General features: G+C 39.8%; 1 protein-coding gene across 1 annotated transcript in view; it reads left to right on the forward strand.

Moving 5' to 3' along the window:
- The window catches only part of EMB2001 (P-loop containing nucleoside triphosphate hydrolases superfamily protein), a 40,651-nt gene extending 28,263 nt beyond the window's left edge, over positions 1–12,388 (forward strand). Inside the window, exons 3-4 of the mRNA XM_089446227.1 lie at positions 11,513–11,675; positions 11,950–12,388. Coding sequence (XP_089302353.1) covers positions 11,513–11,675; positions 11,950–12,165 — 379 coding nt within the window. The 3' untranslated portion in view covers positions 12,166–12,388. The remainder of the gene's footprint in view (positions 1–11,512; positions 11,676–11,949) is intronic.
- Positions 12,389–17,593: the final 5,205 nt, after the last annotated feature.

Genomic DNA, 17,593 nt, shown 5'->3' on the forward strand with positions numbered 1-17,593 from the left:
AAGCTAATAGACTTAAGATGCAGTCTAATGAAATTATGAATATGCTGTTATAAAAGCTTAGATTGCAGAAAACAAAAAGGGAAGGGTAAATTTTGTGTTTAAGTGTTTGAGAATGGGAAAGATCAATGGCTTCTCTGCTTGGGTATTGAGTCAACAATTGATCTTACTTGAGGCTATGTCCTTGTGTAAAGTTTGAGGTTCACAAGCAATCATAGGATATGCTTTGCAATCCCCATTTGAAATACTTAGAGCTTACAGTCCTACAGGCAGAAGAATTCTAAATTGAATATGCTTCTAATAAAACACTAAGGTGGCCTCTACGTTAAAGTAAAAACAAAGGCAAGAAATTAGAGATATTTTATGCCGAATTTCTTAGATTTAAAATGTAAATGGTCAAGGACTATAGAGAAATATTTACCTTACCATTATAAACTTCTCTAGAGTAGCATGGTGCTCCTATATGGTCTTATGTTTCCTTTGCCCTCCATAAATGTGTGAACATGATTTCTCCGACGACACCCTAGACAATCTATCTTCAAAACAAGATACAACATAATGAACCAAGACTTGTGTGAAGATGAAACCAAATTTTCTTTGATATTTTCCATAAATGTTGCAATGAAGAGGATGCTCTTTATATAGGAGAAGAGCTCAACAACCACCCAAATAAAATAATCTAACCTCTTGTGCTAAAAAATAGAAGCTCTCTTACCAAGTATAGAGGATAGAATCAAATAACATAAATAAAGTGGACTAGATGCCGCATGTACAACAAACTCCTCAAACAAGTGGGCACCCTCTTAAACATGGTCAAACCACCTGAAGGATGGTCCAAGGAACAAATGCACCCTAACTAATCGTGACAACCTCTAACAACCCACAAGCGTGAATGAGTGAGTCAAGGAAAGTGGTGTGTTCCATTAAACTTGCACGTGTGGATGATGAGGCAAAATCTTGCACTTCTTGAGATAAAGTCCAAAAGCTCAATTGCATAACCCACTACCCCTCAGAGGGGGTCATTGTCACCTCAACAAACCTTTTCTTGCTTTTGGCTAGCTCTCCTCCAGGTCAACGTCGATCTCCTAGTATAGGATTACTGGGGCTCGGTAGATCCAAGATTTGAGTTCAAAGGTTCCTATGGCTCAATTTGAAAGTTTAGGTCAACCAATAGAGTCTCAAATGGGTTCCTAAACACACAACTAAGGGATTACCAGATGGTCTTGAGAGGAAACCCTAGAAAAATAATTTTAAGGATTATAATGAAAAATGAGTGTCGAAGGATAGAAGACTAGTGCCTTAGTTTGTCAACACACACACAAACACACACACACACATATTTTGGGGCATATGCCATATGCAGTCAAGGAATCTAACAATTCTAATGTTTCCTTGGAGTGATAATTAGATCTAAACAAGTTAGGACAAAAAAACTAGTTTACCCTAGGGTTTGAGATCTTGGGTCTCAAATTTAATGGATGACTGATGGAAAGAAAAATTTATTTCTATTCTTCAAGTACTTGGAAGAAGGGTTTAGTTGAACAAGGGACAGTGAAACAAATACAAATAAACTAATTTAGAACACAATCATTCATCCCATGGAACATAATAACAAGATAAAGGAAATAAACTTACTTCACTATGCGTCAGCCTGAAACCCTCTGTGTCAGCCTTCTGAGGCTCTGCGCAGCCTCTCTGACCCTCTGCGTCACTCCTGCAGCCTCTGCGTGGATGACGCAGGCCCTTTTGGCCTTTGCGTAGTCCTTGCTAGCCTCTGCGTGGCTCCCTCTGGCTCTGCGTCTGCCTCTCTGCCTCTGCGCTGGTCTTCTGACACTATCTCTGCCTCTTTGCCTCGTACTCACTGCCCCTCGCTGCAACTTTGATCACTGATTCGATTTCTCTTAGCAAACCTCGCTTTAGAAAATCGAATGACTAATCACTCTGGTGTATTCTCCAACTGACCCTCAAGCCTCCTCTTATACTTTTCCTATTGGTCCTTCAACGACTGAGAGTACGTCTCTAATCAACGACTAAGATTAGATTTGGCTTGATCCATGTCATTTAGAATCTTCTAACCCAGTTTTATATTAATATCCACTAATATTTTTATTTTCCTAAGTTTAGACTTAGGAACCCATTAAAAATATTAATTATTTTGATATCTCCTTAACCAGTTAGAATCTGCCCAAACCATTTATGGGTCTTGGAGATCTCATGTGCTTTAGCCTCTCCACCAATTTTCATGGCTAGAGCACATACGATCATCCCCAAATCAACACTCCCTCTTAGCGAAGATTATGCTCTACTAATACTCCACACTGAGCATCACTCTGATCATATGGCATCGGTATTTGTGCATATGCTAGGCCTCCCCGCCCAACATCCTCTGCACTGCTGCATCTGGTACTGCTGCCCATGGGTCTGCCACTGCCACTGCTACATTCGTACGACAACTCCCTCTGCATCCGTGCTGCTATTGGTCCTTTCTCCCAACATTGCATCTGCACTACAACCCCCTCTCATCATGCTGCATCGTGCTACTGCTAATTGCTACTGCACTGCAACTCAGTCACTGAGAAGTAAGTAACTGATCCACCCAACTACTGACATCCTTGTCAGGCTAGAAACACTCTCGATGCTGAATCTCCATCTGCTGCTATCTCGTGCTCCCTCTACTGCCTCTGCGCTGCTGCAACAACTCCGTACCTCTCGCATTGCTGCAAACCTCTCTGTGTCATCCTGCACTGCTGCAACCCCCTCTGCGCTGCATGGGACTTCTGCACTTCTAGCACTCTCTGCCGCTTCATCCGCATCCGTTTCTAACGACATTAGGCCCCTATACTACTAGTGTAACCCCTTATTGTTATTAGTATAACCCACCTATTATATTGATGTACCCATGTAGTGCCCATATTGTTACTATTGTGCCCCATAGAAGCCCACTATTGTTATTATTGTGCCCTTACATTATTATTGTTATGTCGGCTCTGGTTATGTTATGACCCCTTAGACTCCTATATATAGAAAGGAGGTATTTTCATTTGTATCATCCAAGAATTGTTCATTTATGTAATGTAAAGGAGGTTGCCCCCTCGAAGAGGCTGAATTCTAAGGCGTTGATCTATCTCTTCTATCTTTTCTTGAGCTGGTTTCATAACATTTGGTATCAAAGCCTTAGATTCTAGGGTTTTGCTGCTCCAAACAGGTCATCGTGGCATTTTCGCTATAACCTTTTTTCTGTGACGTTTCAGAAGTCGCAAAAAAAACCCATTTGAGAAGAAATCGTGCTGAACCTTGAGTCCGAATTTCAGAGCTTTTCGCGCGATATTTGCGGAGATATGATCTGAGGAAGTTGGTCTTTTTGCAGACTCCTGAATTACATTTAAAACAGGTGACCTGGGGAAAATCATTATAACTTTCTCTCTGGGGATCGGATTGAAATTTCGTAAGAAGGTACAGAAAGAGGACGGACTGTAGTTTTTTTGTATATCTTTTTTAGATCCAAAGGTCGAAATAGTGACACGAGGCATTTCATACAAGTTCGCTCTTCTGGAAAGGTCTATAATCTGGTCATCTTGGGAGATTGTGCATAACTTTTTCTTAGAGAATCCAATTTAGATAAGACTAGTGGCATTGGAAAGAGGACACAGAGCACTACCATAGCTCACAATTTCAGAACTTAAAGATACAAAAGTACAGAATTACAGTCATTTCAAGGTTGAGCTCCTAAAATCAAGAAAAAGCAAGATGAGGAAGTTTGATGGCAAGGATCCGGTAAATTGGATAGTTCAGATGGAGCAATATTTTGATCTACATGGTGTACAACTGTTACAAAAGGTATGTATTGCATCTTCATATTTAGAACCAGATCAATTTTTATGGTACGAAGGGCTTTGTTCTCGTAAACAACTTGTTACGTGGTCAATTTTCACGGAGGAAATGATAGCACATTGAGGATACAAAGAGCAAAACCTTCTTTAGAGCAACACCACAACAATTGGAAAGAGTAAAAGGGCTTTGTGACATAGTGGAAAGAAAAATTATGGAAACCAGGAAGCGTACCCCTCACAACTATAAAGATGGAAGTGTTGTTTCTCCTAGCCTTCCACAACCTACAAGGGTTACACCACAACAATTGGAAGAAAAAAGAGAAAAAGGGCTTTGTTACAATTGTGATAGAAAATGCACTAAAGGTCATAAGTGTGGTGAGAAGAAATTATTTTACATAGAAGATGAAGAGGAGGAAGAAAATGATCAAGAAACATCAAAAGAAGAAGATATACGCCAGGACCCCACCCCAGAGAAAGAAGAAATGAATCAGACCATATCTTGTAAAGCATTGGCAAGAATTACCACTCCTCAAACTCTCAAGATAGAAGGACATATCAAGAAGAAAAAGGTGCAAGAAGTGAAAGATCACATTGAGAAAGAAGAAATGGATCCAACCATATCTTGTAATTCATTGTTCGAAATTACCACTCCTCAAACTATCAAGATAGCAGGACATATCAAGAAGAAAAATGTTCAAGAAGTGAAAGATCACATCGAGCATCAAGAAATGAATCCTAGAATATCTTGTAAAGGATTGGAAGAAATTACCACTCCTCAAACTCTAGAGATAGAAGGACATATGAAGAAGAAAAAGGTTCAAGCAGTGAAAGATCACATCGAGCATCAACAACAAGTTCTCCAACTTTTAAAGGATAACGTCACTTCAGTGCAAAATCAAACGAAACAACAGGTAGATCAACATCGTAGTGAAAAATGTTTTGATGTAGGTGATTGGGTATTTACTATTTTTACTGCTACATCTCAAGCAAGCTATTTATGAGAAGGAAATGTTGGCAATACTACATGCACTTAAAAAATGGCGACCTTACCGAATGGGAAGACTCTTCAAGGATGAGGATGTGGAAGCATTGTTTTGTGCTATTTATATTATCCAACCAGATTGGATAAACGAAGCAAGGGAAGAATGGAAGAAGGACGAAGAAGTATGGCCACTTATTCAAAAGTTGCAAAAGATCCCAATTCAAACAATATTGCCAGAAATTGAAGAGGAAGGAAAAATCATATTAGAACCTGGAGCAGTCACAGAAACAAGAACCCGACAGCTACGAAATCGATCAATTTCAGAGTATCTCATCAAGTGGAAGAACTTACCCGCTGAAGATTCCACATGGGAGGACAAGAATTTTATACAGAAGCATCAAGAACTACTCAAGCGTTGAGGACAACGCTTTTTGAAGGAGAGGGGAATGTTAGGCCCCTATACTACTAGTGTAACCCCTTATTGTTATTAGTATAACCCACTTATTATATTGATGTACCCATGTAGTGCCCATATTGTTACTATTGTGCCCCATAGAAGCCCACTATTGTTATTATTGTGTCCTTACATTATTATTGTTATGTCGGCTCTGGTTATGTTATGACCCCTTAGACTCCTATATATAGAAAGGAGGTATTTTCATTTGTATCATCCAAGAAGTGTTCATTTATGTAATGTAAAGGAGGTTGCCCCCTCGAAGAGGCTGAATTCTAAGGCGTTGATCTATCTCTTCTATCTTTTCTTGAGCTGGTTTCATAACATCCGCCACCCTACTACTCTCACTTCGGGGCTCCCGTAGCCAAGTATAATCTGAGAGTTTGGGTACCTCAAGGATCCTGCCCCTCATCGTCTGTAGTCTTCCTGACTACAGCTCGATGTCTCCCCACCTCTTCTATAGAGGTACATGAGCACTCATGGCACAATCGTCATCATCCTCTACCTCCTTCTCCGCCTTTGTTGGCACTGCCTTGGAGTTAAACGCCTCTCCCTTATTCTTCTTCCTTGGGCACTGGTTTGCATAATGGCCCAGTTCCCCGTAGTTGAAGCACTTTATCTTGGAGAGGTCCTTTTTCTTCCTTTTCTCCTTCTTCCCTGCAGATGTCAGAGCTGCATCCTCTTCCTCCTCTGTCTTGACCCGGGCCTCTTTGCAGCTACTTCCCATCTTGGTCAGCTGTCTGATCTCTTCTTGGCGAATAGCCACCCACAATTCTTCCCAATCTGGAAGATTCGCTTTGCCTAGAATACTCTGGACGAATGTCTCCCCCTCCTCGGAGTTTGCGTTTATAGCGGTCCTCACTTTCAACTCCTGATCTGGCGTGGCCCCTATGGAAGTCAGTTGGTCCTGGATCTCCTTCAACTTGCCGAGGAAGTGATCTATCTGCTCCCCCTTCTGCATCTGGTATGACCACAACTGATTCTCTAGTAGCATCTTCCTCTGCACGGAAGTGTGTTGATACAATGTCTTCAAGGTGTCCCACATTTCCTTTGTCGTCTCCTTCTCGACAATATGCTGGACCACATGATCCTTGACCCCATCAAGGATTATGCATTTCGCCTTGGCCATCACATCCTCATACCTTTCATTTTCAGCTGGGTCAACTGGGATAACCACGATTCTCAAGGCGAAGGCCTTGATGCGATGTCTATCTAGAACGGATAGGATCTTGGCCTTCCAGATGACAAAGTTGGACGCCCCGTCCAGCCTGTCCTGATCCCTCAGTCCATTCATGGCCATCTCTCTGCTCTTCCTTTCGACTCCTCTGAGTCTCTACTTCCCTCCTGGAAGTTCTCTCTTTGACTCCTTCTGAGTCGCTACTTCCCTCCTGGAAGTTCTTTGTTAGACTCCCTCTGAGTCTTGATTTCCCTCCTGGAAATCCGCCTGCCAACCGTCGAGTCGCACCTCTCCGATCTCCTATGCACTTGCAACACTGATATGGATTTCTTGGCTAGAAATCCGCCTAGGTAGCGACTCCCTCTACCTTGGTTTTGCCCCGTTAGGTACTGTTTTGTCTCGGCAGCAACAACACCCCACCAGCTTCACTCCTTGCAATTTGCCCACAACTTCCTATGCCCCAGCAATTGAAGGACTGAGCCTCTCGGCTCTGCGCAATCCCGACATTGGCTGGAATTGCTCCACTAGCCAACAACGTCAACCCTCCTGGTCTCTGCGTGGCCCTTCGTGAGCCTCATTTGCCCTCCTCAGCCTCTGCGCTGGCCTCTCTCTGGCTCGAACTGATGATGTAGTCCCTCTGCATCAACCCTTCTCTGTTGCTTTCTGCCTAGGAACAAATTCTGTCACTTGAGACCACTGTTTCTGCTACAGATTCTCTAATTCAGCTGGTGCCTTTATCTCTCCTGTGATCTGCAACGCTCTGATACCATGTTGAAATTTCTAAGTATTACCTGATAGAAATTTTATTTGTATCCTCTGGTTTATTTCACCTACTTGTTTAATTACTAACAATTACAAGTTGTTTAATCATATAAACACTGAAATAAACACAATACAGTCTCAACCATCTATAGATCAACAACTGAAAGAAATAGACAAACACACAAGTGACACTGCTATTTTTGGACAATTGTCCCCAAAAAAACTCAACTTGGGAAAACTGGTGCAACAGTTATGAGGGTTTTATTATTATGCAGTATTTCCTTGAGTACAACTAGGTGCCAAACTGGCTCATCCGACAGAGAAAATAATCTGGCAGTAATACCTCTCTTTTCGGAGGTAGATATTTGGAAAGTCTGCTACACGAAACCCTCTCCAGCACAATATGAAGCTTAGCGTTAGCCCTCCTAGCCTCTGCGTCAACCTTTTGAGGCTCTGCGCAGCCTCTCTGACCCTCTGCATCACTCCTGCAACCTCTGCTTGGATGACGCAGGCCCTTTTGGCCTTTGTGCAGTCCCTACTAGCCTCTGTGTGGCTCACTCTGGCTTTGCGTCTGCCTTTCTGCCTCTACGCTGGTCTTTCGACGCTATCTCTGCCTCTCTCCCTCGTACACAATGCCCCTCGCTGCAACTCTGATCACTAGTTCGATTTCTCTTAGTAAACCCTGCTCTAAAAAATCGAATGACTGATCACTCTGGTGTGTTCTCCAACTGACCCTCAAGCCTCCTCTTATACTTTTCCTGTTGGTCCTTCAACGACCGAGATTATCTCTCTAATCAACGACTAAGATTAGATCTGGCTTGATCCATGTCATTTAGAACCTTCTAACCCAGTTTTTTATTAATACCCATTAATATTTTTATTTTCTTAAGTTTAGACTTAGGAACCTATTAAAAATATTAATTATTTTAATATCTCCTTAACTGGGTAGAATCTGCCCAAACCATTTTGGGGTCTTGGAGATCTCATGTGCTTTAGCGTCTCCACCAATTTTCATGGCTAGAGCACATCCGATGCTACCCCAAATCAACAAAGTCGACAGTTGACAAGTTCGTGGACAGAGACCCGATTCAACCTTGCCATCAGTAGGAGTTAACAAGTGGACAGTCGACAAGTCCGTGGACAGTCAACAAGTTCGTTTGATCCAGCCGCAGAGACCCGATTCAGCCTCGCTGTCAGCAGGAGTTAACAAGTGGTAAAAGGTGTGATAGTTTGGTCAAACAACGTGGACACCGCTTAATGTGTTAAAAAAAACTATATGAAAGATGGTCATAATTACATGAGCGTCATTCGATAGAAGTGGTTATACACCTTGCTCGATACACAATTATAAAATCAAATTAACATAATTAAATTAATTAAAAAATTATTTAATAATTTTTTTTTATATATATTTGTTAAAAAAAAGAGGGGAGATAGAGAAACCCTAGCTTTAAGACAATATTAAAGAAAAAAATAAAATAGATAAACCCTAGTTTCAAGACAACATTACTAGAGAAATCTACATGCTAAGGTACCAGTAATGAATTACATATGCCAAGATGAAAAACGCAAGGTGAAGAAAATTGTCGGAAATTAAGCTTTGAGGACAAAGCTTTTCGAAGAGGAAGGCAATGTTACGAATATAAATTATATAAAATAAAATAGAATAAAAATGTAAATATTAATAATTAAATAATCAAATATTGATTATATTAAATAGTCATTAAGTTAAATGAAAATGCATGTTCAGTCATGAAAGGATACCTGCCTAGGTATAAATACAGGTCCTCGTTGTAACATTCATCATCACTTGTACATTATATATATATAATAAACTATTATTACAAATACCTTTGTGTATTTTAACATGTAAAGTTAACAAGCTATAAGTTTTGTTGCTTTAGAAGACTGGATGTACATGTGAAGATGGAGGTATCTACAATCTGTAAGCCATACTTCCAATCCTTTGCAACACCTTATAGTGGCCATGATACCTCAGTGTTAATTTATTTGGTCACTTACATCTTGAACCATCCTTTTTTGTAACCATCATCATTGGTGAAGAGAAAGCACTTTGGCTAGGTTGAATGATGCCAACCTCTAACATTTCTTGAATTAGATGGTCATTCTCACTCTTTCTAGGTATGTGGATACCAGTAAGGCTTAATGTTAGGTGTTACACATCTAGGTTGCAAATGAATAGCACGGTCATGATCTTGAGCAAGTGGAGGACCTTTAGGCATCTCTCCAAATACCTTGGAATGATTGTTGATAATTTTTCGAAGTTCCACTAGAGGAGAGGATATAGATGTTTGAACATCTAATGAGCACAATTGTGCAATTACACCATGGCATCCCTTTTTGAGTGCTTTTGTCATGCTATTAGAACTTATCACTTTAGACGTTTTCCCTTGGATACCTCTATAGAATGGTGGTATAACACTACCTTCCATACATCCCACTTGTATGATACCATCTAAAGCACTCTATGAGTAACAATCTCCTCCTACCACTTCAACCTATAGGGGCATTCTAAGGTGCATGCAATAGAGGATAATGGTCAACACTAGTAAAACATTCTCCAAATTTTGAAGGACAAGTTGGCCATGGCTTAGAATGAGATGAAGCAACAAGTTGATCAACATAGAAGTGAGAGGTAGTTCAAGATTTTAGATTGGGTCTTATTAATGCTTTAACCTTACAAATCAATGTTCTACAAGGATGTGTCTCATAACGTCGGGGGAGTGCCCCTTGTGCTTCCCATGCCCTTGAGGCTCTAGTTGGGGGACGGGGTGGGGGTTGTGGGTGGCGCTTGGAAAAACATTTCATGATATCCCCCTATTCTGCTAAACTCAATGAAATGCTGTTCAAAACGTTTCACCAATGTGTTAAACATGTTTCACAAAATGGGGGGCTTTTGGGTGGTCCCCCTTGAAAAGCAGGATGCCTAGGTGACCCCCCCCAATAAAAAAATCTTCGCAAGCAAAGAATCCATTGCACAACGATTAATTTACATAGGATAAATTGTTCTATGAGGGATTTTATTTATTTTTTATAATTTTAGAGACGGGGCTACCTATACTAGGGATGCTAACATCATCCCATCCCCCATGAGTTTCCCTAAATTTTGGGGGATGTCTCAACACATCCCCATGTGCATTTCCCCGCTTTTACTCTCCCATGTCCAGGAATCTTGTTGGAACACAGTTACAAATAGATGTCTCTTAAAGAAAGGACAATAAGCTTGCACCTAGTTTCTTTGGGCCACACACTGCACTTCACAAGATCAACAATGTGGCATACAAGTTGGAATTACTACCCTCCTAATGGGTGCACCCAGTTTTCCACGTATTATGCTTGAAGAAGGTCATCATTGATCAGATTCCAATATAGATGGAGTTTCCAGAGATTGGTGAGGAAGGAAAAACTATAATAGAAGTTGAAGCAGTGATTGATCAGCGAGTAAAGCAGTTGCAAAATAGGGCAATCATAGAGTACCTTGTCAAATGGAAGAACTTGACATCTGAAAATGCTACTTGGGAAAATGAGCAATTGATCTAGAAGCATCCGTGGTCATCAACAGGTTGATGCCAATGCTTTTTTGAAGGGGTGGTGCATGCTATGATCCTAATCTCAAGCGTTTGATTAGAGTAATTGGGTTTTGGAGTAGGCGTGGTATATAACCCTGAGGAAGTCTCTATGAGTTTCCAACTTTTTTCTGTTTTATGGTGCTCTACCTAATTAGGATTTATTGGATTTCCCAACCTAATTATGTCTATAAATAGAGTGGATCTTCATTCTTAGGGCATCAATTGCGGATTCATCTCTTGTTTACTTAAGGTAGCCCCGTTGAAGTGGCTTGGATTTCATGTTTAGTATCTGAGTATCTTGACTTTGTTTTCTATTTTGCTCTTATTGTGTTGGATGCTATTGCTGTTTCTGTCATTGTGCTGACGTGACATATAATTATTATCACAAGAATTTGGATTTGTTCAGCAAGGTGAGACATAAAATGCAAAATGTATTCATCAGAGCTAGTAGCAGTTACAACCGTTGGATCAAAAACATCAGCTCCTGAACAAATTGGTGCAGTTTAGTTGTGTTTCTTCCAAGTCAAGCTCATGGATGGCTTAAAGGGTGGACAAGCTGTTGATTAACAAGGAAAAACAATAGTCTGTTTTGTGATTCCTGTATTTCATATATTTATATCTTACGAAGTTATTGCAATTTCCATGTATGTACTTATTAGCAAGTAGGCAAATTTTATGATTTTTTCCAAAGTCTGAAAGGACATCATTAATTGCGTACAGGTATGCAAATGCTCCTGACTCTGCCCGAACTGATTGGACCACATTCACAAAAGGTTATTTTTTGAACAGAGATACTATTGTTAGTGTTTTACTTCTCATTGATGCCAGTGTCCCGCCACAGAAAATGGACCTTGATTGTGCTAATTGGCTTGGGCGAAATAATGTATGTATAAGCTTCTTTTGATAAGGTTCTTTTCTTTTTCTTCTTTCCTTGGAAACAGTTTTTTGATGTGTGGGCACAATAGTGTATGTGAAAGTTTATTTGTTGGGATATTTTTCCAGTTATTTTTCTTTTTTGTGCCTGTAGTTTTTTGATGTGTGGGTACAATAGTGTATGTGTAAGATTATTTGTTGGGATATTTTTCCATTTTTCTTTTTTCTGCCTATAGTTTGTTGATGCTAGTTTTGGGAATGTGATTGGATTTTATTGCCTGCAGATTCCATTGACTTTTGTGTTTACAAAATGTGACAAAAAGAAGTCAGGAAAGAGTGGTGTTAAACGGCCAGAGGAAAATGTCAAAGAGTTTCAAGATCTGATCTCAAAAAAATACCGTGAGCCCCCTCCCTGGATTATGACTAGCAGTGTTACCAATCTTGGAAGGGACGATCTTTTGTTGCATTTGTCACAACTAAGGAATTACTGGGATAATTAAGGCATTTCTTCAAGTTGGATAGTCCGATGTTTGTGATTATAAAAAAATAATGTACCATAACACTGTTATCTTGTTCTATAGAACTTGTCTTACCCCAGGGTGTTATTTGACATTTTCTTCCTGAATGTTTCCTCAGGTGTATTATATTTTGCAATGGAAAAATCTGAAATGTTATTGTTTATAAGTAATATATGTTTGTACATCAATATTATATTGTATCCAACTCTAACTGGATGCGTAGAATTGTCATATTTAGATTTAGTTTTTATTTTTTTGATGGGAAAGCCCCTTTTTAATCTGTGGAGGTTACTAATACCAGTCAAATGGCTTCATTAACAGCTAATGTATTTGGCACAGCTGCATTGAACAGGTGGCTACAGTACATAGTTGCATGTCTGGGATAAACCTCGGCCTCCCCTAGGAAAAAGTCTTTCATCATAACTTGTGAAATTATTACATTTATACTGGAGTAACGTTTATTTTTTAGGACTACATTGTGGTCTAGGATATGAGCAAAAGATTACCTTCTGCACTAAAAAATGCAGAATGGAGACTGTCCTACTTTCCAGAACACTTTAACCATGGGGCTGGTTATTGAATTTGAGTTGCATGATACTAAACAACATGATCTGCAACAGTGAATACCATATTATATGACATATACTGTCATTTTGTTGTTAACCATCAGAGGTCTCACTTGGTTTTTAACGTCAGTGAAATGTGAGAGTTTGTGGATTCTAATTATTGGTTTTCTAAATTTTTATTTGTATGCTATAATGTGAAGTATTGCACTGCAGCCTTAGCACACATACCTTCCTTATCCATGGAACTTCTTCAGAAACTTTATATTGCTTTGTTGTTTTGTGTAATGTCTACAAGAACTCAAGTTAGACATGACAACTGTACTGTAATTTATAAGAGCTAAAACCGACATTCTTCATATATATGACATGTTAGAAATGTGGAATAGCGTACTTTGATTGAACTTCGATTACATGATACAAAATAATGTGTTTTTTCCAATGTAGCATGGAAATCTGTTCTTACACCCCTGGGAGCCTTTACCTGAGTTTAAACTTTAAATATTTAAACATGCACATCTTTGAACATTCAACATTCACAATGAAATTTCAAATTTTCTAGTTTGATATCAAGTGCAAATTGGAGTTTACATATTAATAAGAATCATGATATATGTCCATTGTCATACTACATTCAAAATTTGCTGTAGGCATCTCCAAACAAGAACTAGGAAATTTTAAAATACTAAAATAAAAATAGCTAATAGTGAACAAATGCTTCCTCAAGCCATGTCATCAACATCACTCAGATCTTTAGTTAGCATGCTCTCTAGGTAGGAATCACCTTCATCTCGAGGCTCCTGCTCATCCATAGCAATTGGAGGTAACTCAATAAGGCCATCTGGTTGTATCTCCTCGTCCACACACAATATCATCTGTGTATTGGTCCCATCTCTTGAAAGGACCCTCCTTGTACCCAGGGTCTTTTCGAGATATGAGACAAAGTGTGCTATGAATGTACACTAAGTTCTCTGCCTTCTTTGAGCCCAACCTATTTCTCTTTACTGAATGGATAAAGGCATAAGTACTCCAATTCCTCTTGCAAGATGAAGAACTAACTACCTAGAATATTAGGGGGAACCCATTAAATTAATTACAAATTTAGAAGTAAAAACTAAAATGAACCCCAAAGAACCCTATTTTGGGGTTCCAGATACCCATCATCAGGGTTCTTTGTCCTTGTCAAGACAAAAGAACCCAATTTTTTTTAATGGAGAACTTGGTTTTTCATAGAAGAACTTGGTTCTTCTCAGAAGCACCCGTACCTGAATCTGATACTTGGGGACGAGAACCCCACACCCGGGTTCGCGAACATGTGCAACATAGATTAAATCATATGCACAACTCATGAACAAAGTAAAAGTAATTTATAGATTCCTCCCTCAATCTACTAGAGCCCTTTTCAAAGAGAATCTATGTTGATTTTTGTAGCTTGGGAGGTACTCCAAGCGCCTTGAGGATCGAGGGTTTGGAGGAAGGAGCTCCACAAATGGCCTTGTGGGCTTGGAACCCAAGCTTGGGGTTTTGCACCCATCGTGATTTGGGCCAAAACCATGAGCACATTTCGACATGTGATGGATGAGGATGATAGCTCTCGTCGAGATGAATCTGACGCAACAAAAATCATCCGATTCTGAGTTGTAGAAATGGAGATATGAATTTTTGAAGTATATGGTTGGGTTTGCACATGAGGAGTCTAGGTCGACTTGAAGTTAATTAGCTATGTGATAGTTGTACAAGCCCTAATTGGACGTTTTGAGGAGCCTTTCTATTTGTATATAAATAGAGGTGACATTGGAGTCATTTGAAGATGATCTAAGAACACAAGAAGGAGAACTCACATTTTTAGAGAGGATACTTCTGTGATGGCCGTAGACCTTGGAGCTTGAGCGAAGGTGGGAGGAGATATTGTGGGTCTGTTTTTCTCTAGACAACTGAGTAGATTCAAGGAGGATGCAGAGGTGAGTTGCGTAGGAGATCTGGGCTGTTTGTGACATGTTTTAGGGTTGCCTTCTTGTGATTTAGGGTAGTGACTGCTACAACAAGGGGAACGATGCCTGTTTTGGAGTAAACATAGCGCTGGTTGGTGAGTTTTGGGGTTGGGAATTAGCCTTAGGGACAACGAGTTGGAGCAGCAAGCCTAGAAGGGAAGGCCGAAGTTGTAGAAGGCCTTAGGATTTGATTGGAAGGGCTTAACAAGGAATATTAGGAAGCCTGAACTAGGCAGCCAAGGTGACAACAATATACATCAGTCCATAAGTGAAGAAAGATATGTTTTGAAGTGTATTTCTGTGCATAATTTGTGTGGTCTATCTCTGTCATAAAAACCGCAGGAAGAGGCTGCTAAAGTTGTAGGTTAGGGTGGTTGTTTGGAGGACCTGAGATGAAGATGCTACAACAAGGATTGGTCACTCGTGGTCTGTTGGAGGGCAGCGTGAGAGTGGACCAAGTGTGAACGTGATTGGGCATTTATGGTTTTCTCGAGGGCAGCGTGATAGTGCCCAAGTTGGAGCCCAGTGTGCAACACTTTGATGGACAAAAGTGGTTGCTAGAGTGGCAGTTGTTGGAGCTCAAGGGTCTGATTAACAAGGAGCAGTTTGTGGAATTCGAGACTTGTGTGTGGAGAAGGAAATCTATAGCAGATGATGGGTAGTCCTCCTAGCCCATGTTCATTATGGGAGATGGACATCTTGCTGTGATAGGTGGCAACCATCCATGCCCTTTGTTGGTCTTCACTGGAGCAGTGCAGGAAAACCATAGTGGGTTGAAGTCCCTGAGTGGCTGAGGAGTAGCAGTGGGCAGATTGAGAGTTGTTCACAAGTGGAGCTGTGAACAACTCGACAAGAGTCTTGATGTGTTGTGCCCTTCATGGACTAAGGCACAACTAGTGAGCATATTGATAACTGAGGTTCAATGGCCAGATGAACTTGGAGCATTGATAGAGGCAAGAGCTGCAGATTGGGAGTCGAAGCACCGGGCAGGTACAGGGTACAACCGAGAGGAGATGAGAGAGTCGACTGCATCAGCCAGATGGCCAGAGTATCTTGCTAAGGGTAGATTTGCTGTCGATGGACTGAAACCAAGCCCCAGTTTTGTATTCTTGTACTAGTGGATGTATGAGGGCTATTATCCCTGGTACGGGAGCCCTAGACTGTTGTATTTTATGTTGTTTAATATAACGAAGTTGGGTTGAAAATTGTAAAAAGTTGTCCATATTCTGTGCATGTGTGATTTATTGTTGTTTATATTCCACTGTGCAAAGTAGTTCTGTTGAGATTCTTGGTTGGTAGCGTCAAGGATTTTAAGATTCTATCCTTGACCCAAGATCGTGGAAATTCAACAATCTATTCTCATTGCTTTAAAATCAAAGCATTTTTTTAAAGACTTTATCAAATAGGTAGGCATTAGATAATTATTTGTAGGATATGTAGTGATTAAAGGTTCACGTTAGTAGAGATAGGCATCACGTAGTCTCAGCCCCACAGTGGGGAACATGAGTAGGAATAGTTATTGCTTCTAGAGTGAACGATAAAATTAGAAGAGAGTCGACAGACTTAGGTCTAACAAAATAGTGGCGAGGAGTATCCTTGAGACCGATGTACAATTTTTTCCCTCTTTTGTTGCGCTCTCAGACAATCAAGATGCTGTTGCATACACAATGAAATCTTGTACTGTCAAAGGAGTTGAGAAAACTTTCAAGGAAAATCTTCGTAGAAAATGGTTCAAACTACTATTTAAAATACTTTCTAGTGAATCTCTTGGGAATTCTGACATGAATCTAGAGATCAAACACCCTGCAAAGGCAATATAGGGCCTAGTTTTTGTTAGGTCGATTAGAGTTTTGACTAATTGACTATATAGTGTGATCCGTTAATAATTTGGAATCCTCATTTCTGATTAACTTTAACTTGACCTCTTTGACAACATATACTCCAATAACCAGAAGATATCTTATGCAGCCAATAAAAAATTGAGTTTCATTTATCGTTTGAAAAGCATGAGTTCCCACCTCTGAGAAATACAAACTCAACTACAAAACCCATCGACATAAATATAAAGATTAAAAACAACAAACACAATGTTCTTATACTGTTATACAAATAGGGGAAACAATTCACTTGCACATATTGTTGCAATAGTTATAATAGTGGTCAACCAATAGCATGAATTTTCGAAAATACTTCAACACCTTTAAAAGAGTGGTGATTCTGCTCTTTAGCAACATCAATGGCTCTTTTGTAGCATCCATTTCAAGCTCTCATTGACCCATACCAAATTGAAGGATTTTATATGAGCCAATGTAGATCCATCTTAACTCTGGATTTGTCATGCGCTGAGAGGGATTAAATCTATTGAGGTGCAAACGTCTCGTCATGTTTTTCACTCTAAAAGAAGTTTTGCACCTAAAGGGATTTGATCTCTCTTAGCACATGATAGATATGGTGTTAAGATGGATTTACTCTCTCTCTCTCTCTCTCTCTCTATATATATATATATATATATTCCCGAGGAAGGAAATCAATCTCCCTCTCAGCTTGAAGGCAAGAGTGAGGTTGTTGGTACTAGTCCAGTGCACAATTATATTCACTTAAGAGTTCTTTTTCCAGGCTCGAAGTCATTACAAGAACATTCTTCAAGGTGTCAAAGTTCAACATGCCACTAGTAGGGATTTCAATTTGGGTGGGTGGGATAACAATCATTCTGCTCAATCACTTGAGATAATCCAATGGACTATATATATATATATTTCAAAGATGGGCATTGAAATATTTTATTGATAGGCAACATTATTTTTGTTTTTTCTTAACTCTCTCTATACAGACATATGTGAAGTTGATAATATTTAA

Source organism: Pinus tabuliformis, chromosome X, assembly GCF_031772625.1.
Source record: "Pinus tabuliformis cultivar Carrire ecotype Pingquan chromosome X, CPIR1, whole genome shotgun sequence".
NCBI classification, from domain to species: Eukaryota; Viridiplantae; Streptophyta; class Pinopsida; order Pinales; family Pinaceae; genus Pinus; species Pinus tabuliformis.